The sequence below is a fragment of the Crocodylus siamensis genome, chromosome 2 (genome assembly GCF_052110815.1).
Source record: "Crocodylus siamensis isolate JL-2025a chromosome 2, ASM5211081v1, whole genome shotgun sequence".
Classification (NCBI taxonomy): Eukaryota; Metazoa; Chordata; order Crocodylia; family Crocodylidae; genus Crocodylus; species Crocodylus siamensis.
This window is the reverse complement of record NC_143396.1, coordinates 162,145,702-162,163,472: the sequence shown is the minus strand read 5'-3', so window position 1 is coordinate 162,163,472 and position 17,771 is coordinate 162,145,702. Positions and strand designations below refer to the sequence as shown.

At 43.4% G+C, this 17,771-nt stretch overlaps 1 protein-coding gene across 3 annotated transcripts in view; it reads left to right on the top strand.

Annotated features, from left to right (window-relative positions):
* Window positions 1-17,771, top strand: part of SLC4A4 (solute carrier family 4 member 4) — a 312,036-nt gene that overhangs the window by 24,939 nt on the left and 269,326 nt on the right. For all 3 annotated transcript variants that reach the window (XM_090031969.1, XM_090031970.1, XM_090031968.1), the window contains exon 2: window positions 6,635-6,708. In XM_090031969.1, the coding sequence (XP_089888095.1) occupies window positions 6,636-6,708 (73 nt within the window). In that variant the 5' untranslated portion in view covers window position 6,635. The remainder of the gene's footprint in view (window positions 1-6,634; window positions 6,709-17,771) is intronic.

The window sequence follows — 17,771 nt, the reverse complement described above, 5'->3', positions numbered from 1 at the left end:
AATGTAACAGGGTGGAAACCTGCTGTAAAAACAGTAGATCATTTGAAATGGGGACTTGTAGACACCAGATAAAACAAGTGTCTTGAACTGTGCAGTGGAGGGACCTTTTACAGTAGTTTCCAGAGTTAGCTATACTCTGAAGCTCTTGTGCTGGCAGCTTGCCACTTGGTGATTGGCAGCTGAGGATGCTACTTTTGGAAAAGCTGTACAATCAATCAGCTGCCAGGGGGCATACCTGAAAGGAGAAAGGAGGGGCTTGCCTGGGGGAGAATGGGAAGGCCTGAATCTGCCCCGTCTGTATGTAACACTGAGGTGCAGTCAAAAGTAGCATAAAGGGACTATTAGATTTAAAAATAACTACATAGTGTGTGTAAAACATAAATATAAATTTAAACAGTTTCTGGTTTCAGCTTGTGAGCTTTCTGTTTTTCACCTCCATGGGAATGGAAAGAGACTAGTTGGCTTATTGCAACTATTTGAATTTCCCCCCTCCAAGTTTGTGTCAGTCTGCTTGTAGCACTGTTCTAATACACTCAGATATTTAGAGCATTTGTGGGGAATGTTTAAACTGGATGAGAAACAGCTTTTGAACCCCTCTCCCCCCCCCCAAAAAAAACCCAAAAAAACAAACAAACCCCATTGCTATTTCCTAGTGTGTGTTTGTTTAACACCACCATGCACAGACAGACAGAGGTATAATCTGGGGCTTTAAACTAGTTTAATGTTACATCTGCCATTGAAAACAGATTTGAAATGAGGCAGAAAACAGCCGTAGTCTTCATCAGTTATAGAGCTGCCTATGCTATTATATGGCACCAAGGCTTTAAATACAAACTGCATTCTGTGGTACTTGACTGCAAGCTATGTGCTTTTGTCAGGAATGTGATCTCCAGCAGATCATTCAAACTCACTATTAGCCAAGGAGAAGAAGCAGAGTGTAAGCTCTGAAGAATAAAATGGAATTCCCCCAAGGGTCAGTGGTCGCACCAGGATTTCTCAGACTTTTAGCATGCATAGGGTGAGCATACATCTTGGTTTAGCCAGGACAGTCCTGTATTTTGAAGGCTAGTCCTGGTCAGTTGGTGAAAATTTAAAACTCGAGTCCTGGAATTGCAGGGGTGTAGGGTACAGTCTGGTGGGAAGGCGGAGCAGCATGGTGCTCCAGGCAGTTCTACCTGTTCACTGCGCTGCTCCTGCACCCCTGCCCACTGGCCTCTGTCATTGTCTGCGGCAGTGTGCTGTTGACACTGGGGGGAGGGGACAGCGTTCCAGATGTGACCGTAAGGATTTCCTTATGGCAACCCTATGGCTACAACATCTAAGCCAGGGGTTTTCAACCTTTTTAATAAGTGCCCCCCACCAGTGGCTAGACACGGAGCAGGGGTGGTGGTGTGGCATGTGGCTGGATATGGACTTGGGGTGGGCGGTGGCATGCAGCCAGATGCAAAGCGGAGGCAGTGTGGGGTGGTGGATAGAGGCATGTAAGCTTTCCCCCCCATGTCTGGCTGCTGAGGCCGTGCCTGTGCAGCTCACAGAGGGGTGCTGCTGCCCTCGCCCACCCTTGCTCCTCGGAGGTGGCGGTGCGGGGTGATGGGTAGAGGCGCTTTGTGGCGGGCCAGTAGGGGGCACTCCTACATTGAGCCACCCACCTCACTGCGCCCAACCACCTTCCAGGCTCTGAGTGCCTCCCTAGGGGTGCCTCGCATCTGGCTGACCGCCTTCCTGGAGCGCACTCGCTAGCCTGGGGGTAACGTAAGCTGCCACCACCCCGAGAAGGGTCTGTCTCGGCTCTGTGTCCTTGGGGAAACACAGGCCTAATATTCCTATGGATACTCGACCCAGTACAGGCACTTGGGGCACTTCCCCAAGTTGGGGGCCAAAAAGGAAAGTCCCTCTTAGTCTGCAGACCTAAGGGGCCTCTTAGGCATAATTTAGACCCGCCCCTCAATAAGTCTCCTATACCAGTCACAAAGAAGAACTTTATTGATTACAGGGGGTAGGGTGAAAACAGGGTACAAGCTAGAGCAATATCATAGAAATCCCATAGAGCAAAACAGTCTGGCTGAGGTAGCCTTTTGATCATGCATCTGAGTTACTGCCAGCTATATATCTAACCAGATCTCGAGTAGCTTACTCACAAGCATCATCCAGAGACTGTTGGAGATTTCCTCTGGAGGCAGGCCATTCCTCGCTCATGAGTTATGGGGGAGAGAGCCAGTTTCAGATGGTAAAGCTCATCTCTAAGTCTGAGTCCCCCGCATGGCTGCTGCCCCTTCCTCCTGGACAGTCTTAACTTATATAGCCCCTGTGACCTTGTTCACCTGGTCCAGTGGAGGCCAGCTCCAGTTGGCTGTCGGCCAACCAATTTGAAATACATCACTAGTTGCCGGGCAGACTCTAGCCACCCAGGTAGATGCCCCTCACCCAGGAAGCTGATACCAGTCACATAGGCAGAGGGAGCAGGTTTCCTCCCCCCCCTCAGGAATGTAGCCAGCTCAGGTTACCTAAAGAGATAGAGTAAAAGTGTGTCTCCTCTGCTGGGCCCATCCTAATCAAATTGTCACAGCACAGAGATTTTGGGGAGAAACAAAGGTGGCTTCCTGCCACACGTTCCATCCCTGCCCACCCATGTATACCACCTAGGGCCTTCCTAAGTACCCCTGGGGTTGACAACGCTTGATCTAAGCGATACATGTACACTGATGTTACCATAGTAGCCAAAGGAATTGGCATGACAGAACTTGAAAAGATACTGAGTACTGAAAGTGGTGCTTGAAGTTGAGCATCAATAAACTGGTATCATCACACTTCCACCTGGACAGTCATTGAGCCAAGAGCATGCGGAATATCTGAATAGGCAACCACATCCTCTCCCATGCCATACCCCACCCTTAGGAGTTGTATTACCATTTCCTCGCCTATAAATGTCACCATTAAGAAGGTCATCAGTAAAGTCTGTGCATGGATAGCTGCCCTAAGATATTTAGCCAGCATGACATAGGGTGTCAACTTCAAAGTCCTCAGAACCACTGTGCTTGTAATGGTATGGACCCCAGCAGAATGTTGTGTTCCTGCATGGTCCAGAAGTTGGCACACTAAAAAGCTTGACACTCTACTTAACAGTAGGCTGAGACTCACAATGGGCTGCACAACTTCCACACACACATACAGCTGTACGCTCCAGCATTAGACCAAGTGATATAAGAAGGCAGATCCTAACATCGTTACTGGCAATAGAGGCATGAGGTAACAAAAATCACATGCTCCATCAGCTGTTAACTGAAGATCCAAATAGATGGAGACTTAAGAGGATAAAATTCATAAACCATTTATACATGAGGGCCACAAGTTCCTGGAAGAGATTGGGGATCCTAAACCAAACCTGTGGCCAGCAATGGAGGGGGCCAACTGCAGAGAGGGGTCAGACCCATTCCTACAGCGTAGGCACATTTACACATGCGGTTAATGTGACTGAAAACTCCAGTGCAATTTGAGCTGGAGTAAACTAATCCAGACTTCACTGTCTACATGTACGTTTAAGTGAAGTAAGTAACTTTGCTATTAGATAGTACTTGTATCTGGTGGGACTATCCAACAGCACACTAAATTAGTCTATACCAGCATAATTGCTGCACACATGTACGTGGCGACACTTTACTATGTAGCAAATTAGTCTACTGTGCAGGAAAGTGCACATGTAGATGTGCCCTGTTTTATACCAACACCAAACAAGTCCCAACCATCCTTCCCTCTCTTGGGCATGACCTTGACAGTAGCATAGGTCAAGCTGAACAGACTGAGATGTGGATATGGATGCTTCAAAACAGTACTTTACAAGATGAACATCTTGGACAGCCCCCTGTGTGAATGTGGTGTCCAACAAACAGCACAGCACTTAATCAAAAGGTGCAGTCTTTACAAATGCCCAGACGGGGCAGATGGAATCCGCACACGGACCGATAATGCCAGACAGTGGCTCATAGATTTGGAAGTTGATATCTGACGCCATATGAGAGAGAGAGAGAAAGAACTGCTTTAGTAGAGGACCTTTCCCTGCCTGACAAATTGCAGAGTGATTTGTGATGAAAACTGAATGAAAATGCTTCGTGGAGTAATCAAAAGAAAAGTACATATAAGATTTCTACTTAGTCTGGAAATTCTGTGCCATCTGTTCCAGATGTTTTAGCAGTATTTATGGCAAGTAGGTGCTATTCTGCTTTTAAAAAAAAGAAGTGTGTATATGCACAACTATTACACACAGGCAAGAGTAGCCATGGAATTTGTGTGCATAACAAGAGATGCATAGTGTTGAATTATTTAATGAAGACTGAGGACTTTTGGGGAAGGCATGTGTTTGTGATGTTTTTCAGTTGATAATGTTAGTTTGCAAAGAATGGTGCATCTTGTTTCATTGTGGAGGGAAGCAACAGCTTGTAAACTAGTACAAAGTATATAGATTTGAAGGCCACTTGAATTCATTCTCCAAAATGGGCATCAGGGTAGCTACAGTCTGTTTCTCTTAATTGGCTGTGGGATGCTCTGCAAAGTTCAGAATTAGATCTACATTTTCCCAAGCTCCATGGATGCTAGGATCTGGGCTGGGTTTCTGGCTGTGGTCTCATCTCTAGGATTAATGTGTTTGATGCTATAGTAATTGCTGTCTCATAATCCAGATGCTGCATGTGCACAGTAGATACTTGCTAACTGCCTTTCAGTCTGACTTCTTTCATTCTGCACGTATGTGAAATGTTTGGCAGTTGTCTATGTGAACTGAGTTTTTTCTGTTGGAAATCTAATAAATAAGGATTAGAATAATGTGGATAACAGTAGGAAAGGGAGTAAAATGCAAGTTGTAAATTCATATGGTTTGAATATCTCTGAAGCTTCATGGGCATGTAAAATGTTAGGAATGCTCTCTTCTCAGAGCTTGACAACCTATAGCAAAACAGCCCTTCTACAGGCCCCTAGTGAACAAAGTACAATGGAAATATTTGTCTGCTGAGTATCTTTTGTGTATTGGACAACATTGTTGCATCTTTGAAGATCTAGATTTGATTTAAATTTTGTTCGTGGAGCATCTATTGTGGACAGATAGTTCACAGCTAGAAGATGTTATAATATATGCAAGAGTGTTTGTATAGGCTCTCGCACACTGGGTTGCCTCTCCATTTTCCTAGGAGGAAGGAGAAGGCTTGCTGTCTGATTTGCCATAAACACCAGTCTCTCTTGCAATTGGCTGAAAAATGGGTTACAAATGAAACTGAGTCTTGCAGAATTACATGCGTAGTTAACTTTGCACAGTATTGAATAGCCTCGTTGACTTTAATAGGATTATTCACAGTAGGTAGCATCAATTCTAATGTGTAGATGGCATGAATGGTTTCTCTATACTAAGATAGAAAATGTATATGATAACTGTCTGGTAACAGTTGCCACATATTTTCTTAGCTTGTATGTGGGATATGATTTATTTAGAATAGTAAATTGCAGGTTTCCTTTAATTTTGACTATCACTCATGATATTTGCTAGTCAAAAATACCCTCACTCATAAATGCTTGCTCTCACTCAGAAAGTTTCAAAGGTCTTATGTGGTGGGTGGCAATCGGGACTTGTAGTAGAGGTATCTTTTATTAGACCAACAAGATTTTTGCAAAAAAAGTTCTTTAATTGCAAGCTTTCGGGCACAAATACCCTTCATCAGGCATTGGAGAAAAGATGAAAAGATGGTAAAAGTTCTCCTGGGTAGAAATGAAAGTTCATATTTCATAGGATTTCACAGAGGAGTCAGTAGATGAAAACTCCTCTGGGCAGTTGATTCATAATTATTTGGTGGGTGAACATTTTTGCAATGCCAATTATGGGTGGTGCTCTGGGAGGATTTTATGGTAGAGCAGAGTTTTAAAACTAGGAACTTTGTCTGCTACAGGGAACATATGGGGGCGGTGAGGTGGGGGAAGATGGGAAGGAAAACCCCCCAAAGAAAATCAATCCATGAATGAACTGGTGAGTAAAATAAATAAATGCTCTAATGGCCTGACTTGCTGTAGCTTGGTCTCTGGATAATCCTCAGATGTCAGATTTCTGTAAGGCCAACATGTGACACAAAGCTTGCCTCTCAGAGAAGTGTGCTTTGCTGGTATTAAGAGGCTGCTGGAAGCCTAGTCTCTCACTGTGCATTAGAATGTGTGTGCATGTCTGTCTGCGTACAGTATGTGTGCCTGCTTCTATAGGTGGTTTTGCCAACAACATGGTTTAGAAGAGCTTTAAGGGAAGCTGGATTTCTACTCGTTATCAGCTACTGCATAGAGACTCTAAACTCTCATATATGTATGAGTGCATGCTTGTCTCCTTTCTTTAAAAAAGAAAAGACTGCTAGCTGGGATTACCTTTCTCTCACCTGTCACATCTCTGTCCTCTCAAGGTTAAAATTTGAGCTACGCAGGGCCAGCTTAGTACTAAACGCCATTGAGAAGAAGCTGCATGAAAGAACTGTAGACACTGAAGGAAGAGTAACAGCACCCACAGTAACATGAATAACAATCTGCAAGTTAGCCTGCCCAGAAGTTGGACTTGTTCAAATAGCTCACTCCAGGAGAAGTCTGAGCATTCGTTTTTTCTTTTCTATTACTATAGGATGGAGGATGAGGCAGTGCTGGACAGAGGGGCTTCCTTTCTTAAGCATGTATGTGATGAAGAAGAAGTGGAAGGTAAGAAATCTGTATTACTCAGGAGGATATGTATCTTTAAAATTTAAGTATTAATGTGTATAAGAAGTTGAGGGGGGTGGGGGAAGCCTGTAGTCGGTGCTGGGGAAAAGGGTTAGTTCTTTTTAATTAGATAATTAATTTTAAAATTGATTATGCCTCCTACCATTTTGTTCAGTGCCTCCATAGTTGGTGAGAATCTATTGACTTTTCTTCAATCTTAAGTGTCTTGGTTTAAAATCAAGACTGAATATTTTATTATGTTGCCTTTCTCCCAAAATAGCATGCTTGTGCCCTTGCCCAGTAGCTCCAAGATGCATGTGTTATAAGGTTCTGGGTTTTTTTGTTTGTTTGTGACCATTTTTAGCCACACCTGCCAATCAGCATTGGTCATAAGTGTGTGGAAAACCATGGGAGACGTCAGTTACCGAGAATCTTGCACAGAATCCCAGCGGAACAGGTATGAAGTGTCAGCGGTCGGAGGGCTTGGCGAGGAGGGTTAAGAGGATTGTTTCCTGCAGGATTCCCGTCAGCTCAGAAATAGGTGAAAAAGTAGGCAAAGTGTAGCCCCATTTTTGGGGAAATCAACAAAAATCCTTTGACAAGGGAGGTTATTTTTGTACGGTGTCAGTGTAGTGCAACTCCCAAAAGGAAAAATAGGGAATGTGTACAGTATTATGATGCTGTGTTTGGGAAACTCTCAGGGCTGGGTGGGTGGGAGGAGGAGGGGTGTGTGTGAGAGGGAAACATGTTAGTTTAATCAAATTTATCCTATTCTTTTTATGAGTCTCAAGTGACTCTGCCTGATAAAAACTGATGGGGAAATGTGTGGCATATATCCTGTCTAGGAATACTTGGATATCAACACTTTTTTAAAAAAAATTTTTTATCTTTCACTCTCAGTCAGTTCTCATATGCAATTTCTTTAATTTTGTAAAAGAAAATTCTGTGACTAAAGAATATTGAAAGGCATTAAGTTGTTCTCTCTCTGTGATGCATGGAAGGAACAAGTAGTTTGGAGAAAAGGGATTTTTTGGGGGGGGTGTTGTTTTTTTTAATATTTGCAAAAGTAATGTGAATGCAACTAGGATATATCCAACATTCAAGCTAGTCATTTCAATGAAAAAGTAGTCTGGGATGAGAAATGCTGTGGTGTTTGGGTTTTTTCCCTCCTCTTATATGATGTCAGCTATGCTCAGTAGCTATACATCACTATGCTAGCTTTAATTAGGCCATTTACTGTCTACAGGCAATGGGGTGACATGCCCTCTAGTAATAGGATCTAGCTTGTTATTTTTTTTAAACTTTGGCATAGATAGAGATAGATAGATATCTATATATACACACTTTAAAAAAAATTCCTGGTGTTTTCAGACCAGGTATGGTGACAGGCTGTGGAACAGCAGGTATCAATAACTGCCTGGCCTGGTATAAAATCTGCCCCAAATTGGCTCTGCTAATAAAAAAACCATTACAGACTGTAAATAGAATGGAGCAGAGGAGTTCCTGTCAATCACATATCGTTTGGTTTCTTGTTTTGTTTTGGTTATTTTCCCGCCCCTTAAATAATCCTGTTAAGATATTCTTGACCTGAAAATATACACATTTAAACTATGGTAAAAGACTGATAAACTAGTTGTTGATCACCATGCAGGCCATAGAGGATACTAGGAAAGAAGTATTTATAATTACTTAGGGTAGGATAGTAGGAATGTTAACTCTGTGTCCAATCCTCTTGATAAACTCAAACTTTGGGTTTTATAATTGGTTGACTCCCTTGCTTCTGTTAATGTCAGTGACTAGATATTGCAATGGAGTTCTCTTCGATTCCCATAGGTCACTGTGTTTCAAACCGTTTCATGGAACCCAGAGTTCCCTGATAGATAATTAGGGGGTCAGCAAAGAAATTGGGGGCTAATGGTAGGGGTACACTGATAGAGATTTTTGGGGGCCAATATCGATCCAATTTTTTACAGCTGCGTGCAGCTGGTATGTTGTGGAAGGGGAGGGGAAGGGATGGAGCATGGGGGTGCAGATCCACACCCCTTGTGGTGGGGCAGGGGCTGGGGCAGATGCTGCCCAGTTGGGGTGGGGCAGGGTGCGGGACTGAGTTGCAGCTTGTCCGGGGATTGTGGGGGGGATGGCTCCTGGGAGGGCACAGGGGGTGGGGTGGGGGTGTGTGCCCTTGGATCTGCGTAGGGCAGGGTGGGTGGGCTGCACCTGCAGGCTGGAGCTGGGGCTGTGCAGGGCTTTTCTTGGTGGGGGCTGGGTTGGGCTGGGCTCAGGGTGGGCAATGGCAGCGCTGGGAAGGGGGGCTATAGGGGAGCTATGGCAAAATTTGGGGTGGCTGCAGGTCCCCGCCCTGCCCTGAAATCCCCCTCCCACACCACTGCTGCCTGCCTCAAGCCCAGCCCAATCCTCGCTGGGAAGAGCACCACGTAGCCCTGGCTCCAGCCTGCAGCTGCAGCTCACCTACCCCATGCAGATCCAGGAGGACACACACACCTCCCGGATGAGCCATGGCTCCATCCCATGTCTCTCCTGGGCAGTGTCTGCCCCAGTCCCTGCCCCATTCCTTCCCTCACCATGGAGGGCAGTGACCTGCCTCCCCTACCTCCTTCCTTCCCTCCATCACAGCACACTTCCCAGCTGCATGCAGCTCTCCAAGCTGCCAGGCTGTGCTCCTCACTGCCTGTGTGCTGTGCTGCAGCTGCGCACATGCACAGGCATTTATTGGTCAAATTATTGGCCTCATTGAGCTGATTTCCGATATGGCCACTTTTCTTTATATTCATGCCCGTTTGATATTGGACCGATGTATTGGTGCACCTCTAGTTAATGGCAGCGCGTCAGGAGGCAGTGCACCACCATTGCTGGGTTGTGTTGCCTGGCTCCTTGTCAGTCTTCAGGATAGAAGTAAGGGTTCAGTGGCAATAGTGATATGAAATATTTCATTTTCCATTTTCCCCAAAGCAGGTAAATAGGTAAGGGAGCACAAATAGACTCAGGTGTGAATATTTGTGTAGTAGCACCCACTGTAAAACAAGAGAACAAGTCTGCTAATGTACTAGGACTGTGTTACCAGTTTGCCTCCATGCTGTGTTGTGGCATGGGGATGTTTTTTGGAAAGCACCTGACACATGGCCATCCTCGCAGAACAAATTGTTTGGCTTTATGCCTACATCCCATTTGTCTACCTAGAACACACACCGCTATATGCCTTTAAAAAGCTTAATTTGCTTCTGACTGATGGAAAAAAGGAAGGACAGAGTCATGAGATGGAACGATCTGCTTTGATCTTTCTGGTGGAGGCCATTTACTGGAGTCATGTGTGCACATAGTATGGCATTGTTGTGAAAAGCTCACTTTATCTCTTTAAGGTAGTATAATTTAGCATTGAAACTCCATCTGTCATTCTCCATGTTCAATTTACTTTCTCTAGTATGATGTGAAATATTATGTGCTGTTCTAAAAAGTCTAATGAGATAACATCTTTGGTTAAGGGAGATAATAAAAGTGGAGTTTCCTCCTGAGCTCTATTTTCCCCCAGTACTTCTTGTTTTTTGGCTTACAGTAGATCTAAAAAGGTATTTTATGGTAATCTTTTTCACTGTCCTTTTTTCTGTAGTCTAACAAAAAGAGAGACTGAGCACAAGCACAAAAGGGAGAAATGGAAAATAAAGTCTATAATAGTAATAATATAATCAATGGAAATTCTCCTTTAGCTTGAGCTTTAGAGTTACTGGAGATAGTATTATAATTTTGTGTTCTTGGCATCTTCACTGTACCTTGTTAGACCTAGTGGTCCAAGTTCTAACTTTTAATGCCAAAAAGGCCCAGTTAATAGTCTCCACATATTTTATTTTTGAAGAACTGCTGTGTTGATGACCGACTGGCGACATTCTGAGATGCCCCAAAATCTGATGCAGAAAGATGGGGAACCTACCTAATTTCTATTTCAAAAAGTGAAATGAAGTACAATAAGGAAAACTCAAATGTTGCTTTGGGGAAAATGGAGACCAGCACAGCCTTGAGTCAAACTGACTGGAAAGAGAAAAGTAAACCCACTGATTTATAGCACTGTATGTTTCTTTCTTTAAAGGTAATGATATTTGTAAAATTCAGCTGCTGGGAATGCAGATATGTAAGATACACGTTGATTACTTAGTAACTGATTTTGCAACAAGGGAAAAAGTAAAGGTCCACCTTTATCCTTTGAGATAAGGTCTTGGTTCTGAGCGTAACTTCCCCCAAGCCGGTAGAAGCTCAGACTTCACGATGAGGTGGAGGATACTTGATTTCAGGTTTGACAACTCAGTTACTGTAAAGCTGGGGAACTCTGACATGACTAATTTATCTTGGTGAATGTGGCTGGCATTTCTGAAAGCTGTTTTTCCTGCATCTAACTAGTGGCCTTCACTTATGCATATCTGAAGTGCATAATTTGCGTAACTTGTTGCCAGATCTAATGTTTTTGCATATCACGTATGTTATAACAAATAAGGATTATCTGCATGTCAGCTAAAGCTGCTGAAGTGTACAGCGTCTTTTGGCATTGCTACTGCTTTGTATTTTAGTTGGACTTAAATTAACTGCATACTAACTGGTGCCAAAAATAGTGAAGGGGAAGCAGCTGTTGAAGGGCCACTTATTGGAGCCTTGGAAAGTACAGAAGCTAGCCATTTTGAGGGTTGCTGCTACCAAGGCTCTTACACTGTTGTGTTTCTAATGACGAGTGCTTATAAAAAGTTGGGAAAGTCGATGCTGTAGGTCAGTGTACAGCCTCCTTTTAGCATGTAAATGGAATAAATTGCATTTTATAAAATCCAGCATTTGAGTAGCCTTTGGATAGCAGGGTGAAGGACACAGAATTAGAACCCAATAGGTCAGTTTGATGGATTGGGAACTTATTTGCATGGATCCTAGCAACATTAATGGAAGCTACTTACATACATTCTGTTCATGTCAATGTGAGAAATTTGTGGAACTTAAATATGGCTTTGCAACAATGCGAACTTCAGAATAGGCATTGGGATTTCTCTCATGATCAAGGATAGTGTCTTGCAGGCAGAGTTGCCCCTAGGGGTATGTGGGGCCCAGGCGGGGAGGGAGTGGAGAGCGGCTGGAGCAGGGTTGTGAGGGGTGGCAAGTAGCCAGAGCGCGAAGCCAGTGGCCCTGTCTGTGGGGCCCCCCAAAGTGCAGGGCCCTGGGCAGCTGCCCTGATTCACTCCCCCACCCCAAGGGACGGCTCTGCTTGCAGGGCTGCAGGTCAGTTGCAGTGAGCTCGCAAGTGGCTGAGAAGGTGCATGTATGATCCATGCTTCTTTCACATGTCTTGTGCTCCTGTGCACACTGTAAACAAGTCTGGTGAGTCTGATAATGGTAACATAGTTTGGTGGACATCCAAATCTCTTCAGAGCCTTCCATAGGCTCCTTTGCTGATAGAATCAAAGGCCTTAGGTCGTTGAAGGCCATGTAAAGATATGCATGTTGCTCATAGCACTTCTGCAGCTACCATTATCAGACTTCTTTGTGACATGACAAAAACTGTCCCTAAGCAATGGCACAGAAATGGACCCCTTCACCATTAGGAGTGGAATTAAGCAAGGATGTTTGATTGCATCCACATTCTTTCTATCTATATCACATGTATTCTGTGATATAGATAGCTGGCTGGCTGGATATTTCATTACCGACAATCCTCTGAAGTCAGCATCCAGTATTGCATGTATGGGAATCTCTTATACGATCAACTGGTATTGTTCTAAATGCAAGATATCCAACACTTCTGTTTCTGGTCTTCAGTATGCTGATGATTGTGTCATGTATGCTTACTCAGTTGAAAAGCTGCAGGCCACTCTTTTCTTCTGGGAAGTGCATGAAATGTTTGGACTCAGCTTCTCAAACTGAAGTACTCTACCAGTTCATCCCACACATTACACTTAGAGGACAATCCTTGGAAAATGTTGAACATTTTTCCCTAGCTGGCTAGCCACCTTCCCCCAAAAGTAAATATAGACTATAATATACAATATCAGATAAGATATGCCAGTACTGCCTTTGAACATTTCCAAAATTGTGTCTTTGATCATGACATTAGGACCCAAACCAAACTATATGTCTGGCAGGCGGTTGTTCTCCCTACCTTGTTGAATGGGTCTGAAACTTGACTGACATATCAGAAATACCTGAGAGCTTTGGAGTGTTACCATTAGAAAATCCTTCATATCTATTGGAAGGACAGAAGAATGAATGCCAGTGTTTTGGATCAAACAAACGCCACCAGCGTTGAAGCCACGTTGATAGGGCACCACCTCCATTGTCAGGCCTCTTTATGATGTGTCCTGTCCAACTGGCTCTCAAAATAGGTCCTATATATCCAACTCACCAATGTCATTATTCTTAAGGTAGGCAAAAGACGAGATTTAAGGACACCGTGGAAGCCAATCTGAAGAAATGCGATATTAACACCTGGGAGATCATAGCATCATAGAATCAGCGAGTCAGAAGGGACCTAGACAGATCATCTCGTCCGACCCCCTGCCATGGGCAGGAAGTAGCACTGGGGGTGGCAGGGGTCATGAGATGCAAGCACTGATTTGTCCCCAGTATGATAAGGTGTCAATTATTTTGACCAAATTTGCCTTGCTATGGAGGCTGATAGACTAGAGAGACTAAGGAGGAAATGTAACCTGACATCACCAAGACTTACTTCTTCCTCCTGGAACTATTTGCCCCATCTGCAATCAAACGTGCAAATGTCAGCATGGCCTTCTGAGTCACCTATGGACTCGCCTATGACTTCCCTATTTACTGGAAGACTGTCATCCTAGTATCGAGGGACTGCTGATGACAAAGCAAGTCAGTTGTTACTATTCCTGTATAATTAGACTGAAAACCCCAAACAAACTCAGTTTCTTTGAAATTCTGGTACCTTTCACTTTTTCTTAGATTGACTCTATCATACTGCTTGTTTGTTTGTTTGTTTTTTAGTCATGATTTTTGGGTAAATACTGGTAGTTACAAACATAAGACTGTGGTTTAGTGAGTGGGTAAAGAGGTATGGTGTGGAAGAAAATTTCTACTCAGACATATGGGTTAATAGTAGATAGGAAGTGTGTGAAATCATGAAAAAAAAAGAATATTTTTCCTATATTTTTTTAAATTCATTAATTCACCCTCAATCTTGCTTTGTTAAAGTCTGTTTTCACAACAGATCAATGGGGCAAAATCTCCTTTTTTTAATAGTGTCTGTAAGACTTATTGCACATTTCTGATTTTACTTGCCATCTAAGTCAAGTCAAAGTCTAAATGGCCTATTAGTCCAGCATGTTTAAAGCACACCAAATTCTGTAGTCAAAAGGCACTTGTGTGTTTGGCTTCCTAGCCTGAATGAGCAGGTACCAATTTTCAGTTGGGGGTTTTCTTTTGGTACAAGTCCAGAGATAGGCTTGCACTGTGGAGCTATAGTAAGGCCCCTTAATTGCTTGACCTCCCCACCCTATAGTTTGTTTATCCTAGTTTAGTTCAGTCAGAAATGAATGGAGGAGGCTAGATTTTTCCCTCTGCAAAGCCAGTTTACATTTTGATTTACCAAAAAAGAAAATCAGGAGAGAATCCAAACTCTTTTGGGGCAGGGACCACCTTTTGTACAGCTTGTAAAAAAAAACCCAAACAAACTATGAAGTCTATAGTATTATGGCTTCATTGGTGTCTCGGTATAAAATCCATGAGAATATTTTTATTTTTTTTTGGTGCATGTGGATTTACTGTCTGCTGCACAAGTGCAGTAAGGTTTTAATGCATGGAGTCACTGACTAATGTAATGTAAACTGTTCTTGGAGTGTCGTAATAGGAAGCTCCTTGCCATAATGACATCTCTTTTCAATTGTTTGTTTGACACTGGTAAATCTGCTGGTCATTTACAGTTGGTGTTTTCCAGCATATGGCTATCTTCCCTATCTGTAGCGGGATGTCATTCTGGTTCCATCTCTTACCTGTTGGCAAAAGTGGCTGGTAGTCTACATCATTAGCTATGAAAATACTAGCATGGTGCATGGCTTCAGTGCTCTCTTACTTCCACTCTGCTGACAACTAACTTCCTCCTTTTGAGCCCTCTAATAAAATCTTTTGCCAAAATTTGGCTTATAGTAAATGGCTTATAGTCAGTGGCTTGAAGATGGTACTTGGTTGAATGTGTGTTCAAAAAACAATCAAACAAACCCTTGCACTGTGGGGTCCCCCACTTTTCTTTGTTGTTCCCTTAGAAGTGAGTTAACATTTGTGCCAGGCTTGGAAGAGGAAAGGGTGTGAGTGAGAATTGAGTGCTTTTGCTTTTCATTTAAAAAAAAAAAAAAGTTAAATTCTGCAGGGGCAGTCTTCCAGTATGAATTACTGATATATCATGTATAAAGTATTAATACTTTTGTGGCAGTGAGCTGCCCTTTATACCCTATTTTAAAAAGAGGCAGTGGGGGCAACTGATATCCTTCAGAGAAGGCATAGAGCAAAAACTGTAGTATTATTAAGAATATCTTTTTTTAAAATCATGGACTAGTAGGAGTGGAAGGGACCTGTAAGATCAAGTCTAGTCCCCTGCCATGGGCAGTAGGTAGTTGGGCTCAAATAAGCTCAACAAGGTGCTTTTCCAGCCTCCTTTTGAACAGAATATATATGTTATTGATGCTTTTTAAAATAGCTTTTATCTGAGCAAAAGTGCCACCAGTGAAATAGATACTTGCTCTCCAAGTTGGTTGCTACGCAAGCTGTGCTGAAGGCCTTTGCCACTGAAAAGACCATATCTAGTCTGCTGATTTATACCTCTCAAGCTACTGTTTCCAAGTGAAGGTCTTTGGATATACAAATAGGGATCTGTGCTGAGTTTTGTACTGACCAATCCCTGTTTGGGGTCCAAGCTTCCCTAGTTTCAGTGCCTGCATAGTGGTGACAGGATTTAACTCCCCCTGTCATATATCTGCTTTCTCAGTTTAATCTGGAGCTCCCCAGTGAAGGCACCCAGACTTGCCTAGCTGAAGTAATTTGGCTCTGGTTCAGTAAGAAAATATAATAGCTCAGTATTGCCTCCAGATCTCAGAGCCCTTGGCAATCGTGTTGATGAAGTCATGAGAGACTAGACCTTTTCCACTTTTCTGGTACCTCACTCAGTTGTGTAATGACCCTCTTTAAAAAAAAAAAAAGAAAAGCCACAAAGGAGGACCTGGGGAACTACAGACCAGTTAGGCTCAACTCCAGTACCTGGGAAGTTATTGGAGCATATCCTAAGGGAGTCCTGCCTTTCTTCCTTCAGAAGCTTGTGTATGATTAGAAACAGCCACCATGGATTTACTAAGAACCATGCTAAATTAACTTGATCTCCTTTTTCAACAAAGTTAACTAGCTGGGTAGCTGAAGGATATGGTGCATCTTGACAAAGTCTGACATGTCTATCCACTTTACAGTAGGTTTGTCTAGCCAACATTTATCCAATTTGTTTAGAAGATGGTCAACTGGGTCAATAGCTGCAAGCAAAGGATAATTACAAATGAAACCTCCTGGTGAAGTCCTACAGGGGTCTGTCTTGGGCCCTGTGCTGTTCAGTGTATTTTTCAATTTTTTTTTTTTTTACATATATGCTGGAATAGAGAGCTTCTTGAGAAAATTGGAAGAAATTTGTGATCCTTCCAAACTTCATGTCACATTGGAGGATAGGAACACAATTAAGAAGTATCTTGGCAGATTGGAAAGCTGTGCTGGAACTAGCAGGATGGAGTTCAATGCTGGCAAATGCAAGCTGCTACACCTTGAAAAGAATAACCAAAAGCACAGATATGAAATGGGTGGTGCCTGGCTGGATGGCAGCACTATGGAGAAGGATCTAGGAGTCTTGATGGATCATAGATTCAGTGTGATGTGGCTGTACGGAGGGTGAATGTGGTTTTGGCATGCATTGATAGAAGTATTAGGTACAAGACACGGTGGGAAGCGGTTGGGAGGTGCTGCACAGTGTCTCTCAGGACTGGTTAGGTCTAGTTTAGAATACTACTACAGTTCTGGACTCCACATTTTAGAAAGGGATGTGGAGAAGTTAAATAGGGTCCAAAGGCAGGCAACAAACATGATGGAGAGCTTGGAAGGCAAGCCATAGAAAGAGAGGTTGAGGGAAATAGGTGTGTTCAGCTTGCAGAAAAGGCACTTCAGAGGGGACATGATAGTGTTTAGATGTTTGACAGGCTTCCATAAAGAAGACAGAAAACACCTTTTCTTTCTTTCTGCAGAGAGCAGGATGCAGGCCAGTGGTTTGAAGTTGCAGTAAAGTAGGTTTAGATTGGATAGTGGGGAAAACTTCAGGGTTAGAAAAATGAAGCAGTATAATAATCTCTGTAGGGAAGTTGTGGACTCTATCATTTGAGGTGTTTAGGAGGAGGCTGGATAAGCATTGGTCAGAGATGGTATAGGCTTCCATTGGTCAGAGATGATATGGCTGTGTCTACTCTACTGTGGGCATTGCCTATGCTCCTGGGCTTTGCAGGTTTCAGCATGAGGGTCGGAAGATTTTTTTCTTCTTCTGCTTCTCTGTTTATTGGGTGGGAATAGGGGGCTTGCCTTCCTCAGAAGCATTGGGTGTTGGCTGCAGGAGATTTGAATCAGGGTGTACCAGTGTTCCTGCTGAGACGTAAACTGGAGGTTTCTGGCTAGAGCCCTCTAGCCCCTCTGCTCAGGGTCAGACCAGTTTTACCTTATTGGGGTTCGGAAGAAATTTTATGGACTGTGGGGGTTTTGCCTTACTCTGTAATAGAGAGTATGGCCTTTTTGGATCTCTGAAGCATTTTAACAACTCTTGTAGCAGCAGGACATTTGGCCACTGGGGTCCCTCTGCTTTGCCTGTGACAGGTTAGGGTGTTATGTCTTCTTGTGTTAGGGTTGCCTGTGTAGGTTTACTACCAGGTTGGAGAGTGGGTTTGTATTGGATGGTTTGAATAGGGATGATTCTGCCTCATGCATAGATGACCCTTAGAGGCCCCTTCCAGCTCTACTTTTCTGTGATTCAATACCAGTCTGTCAGTCCT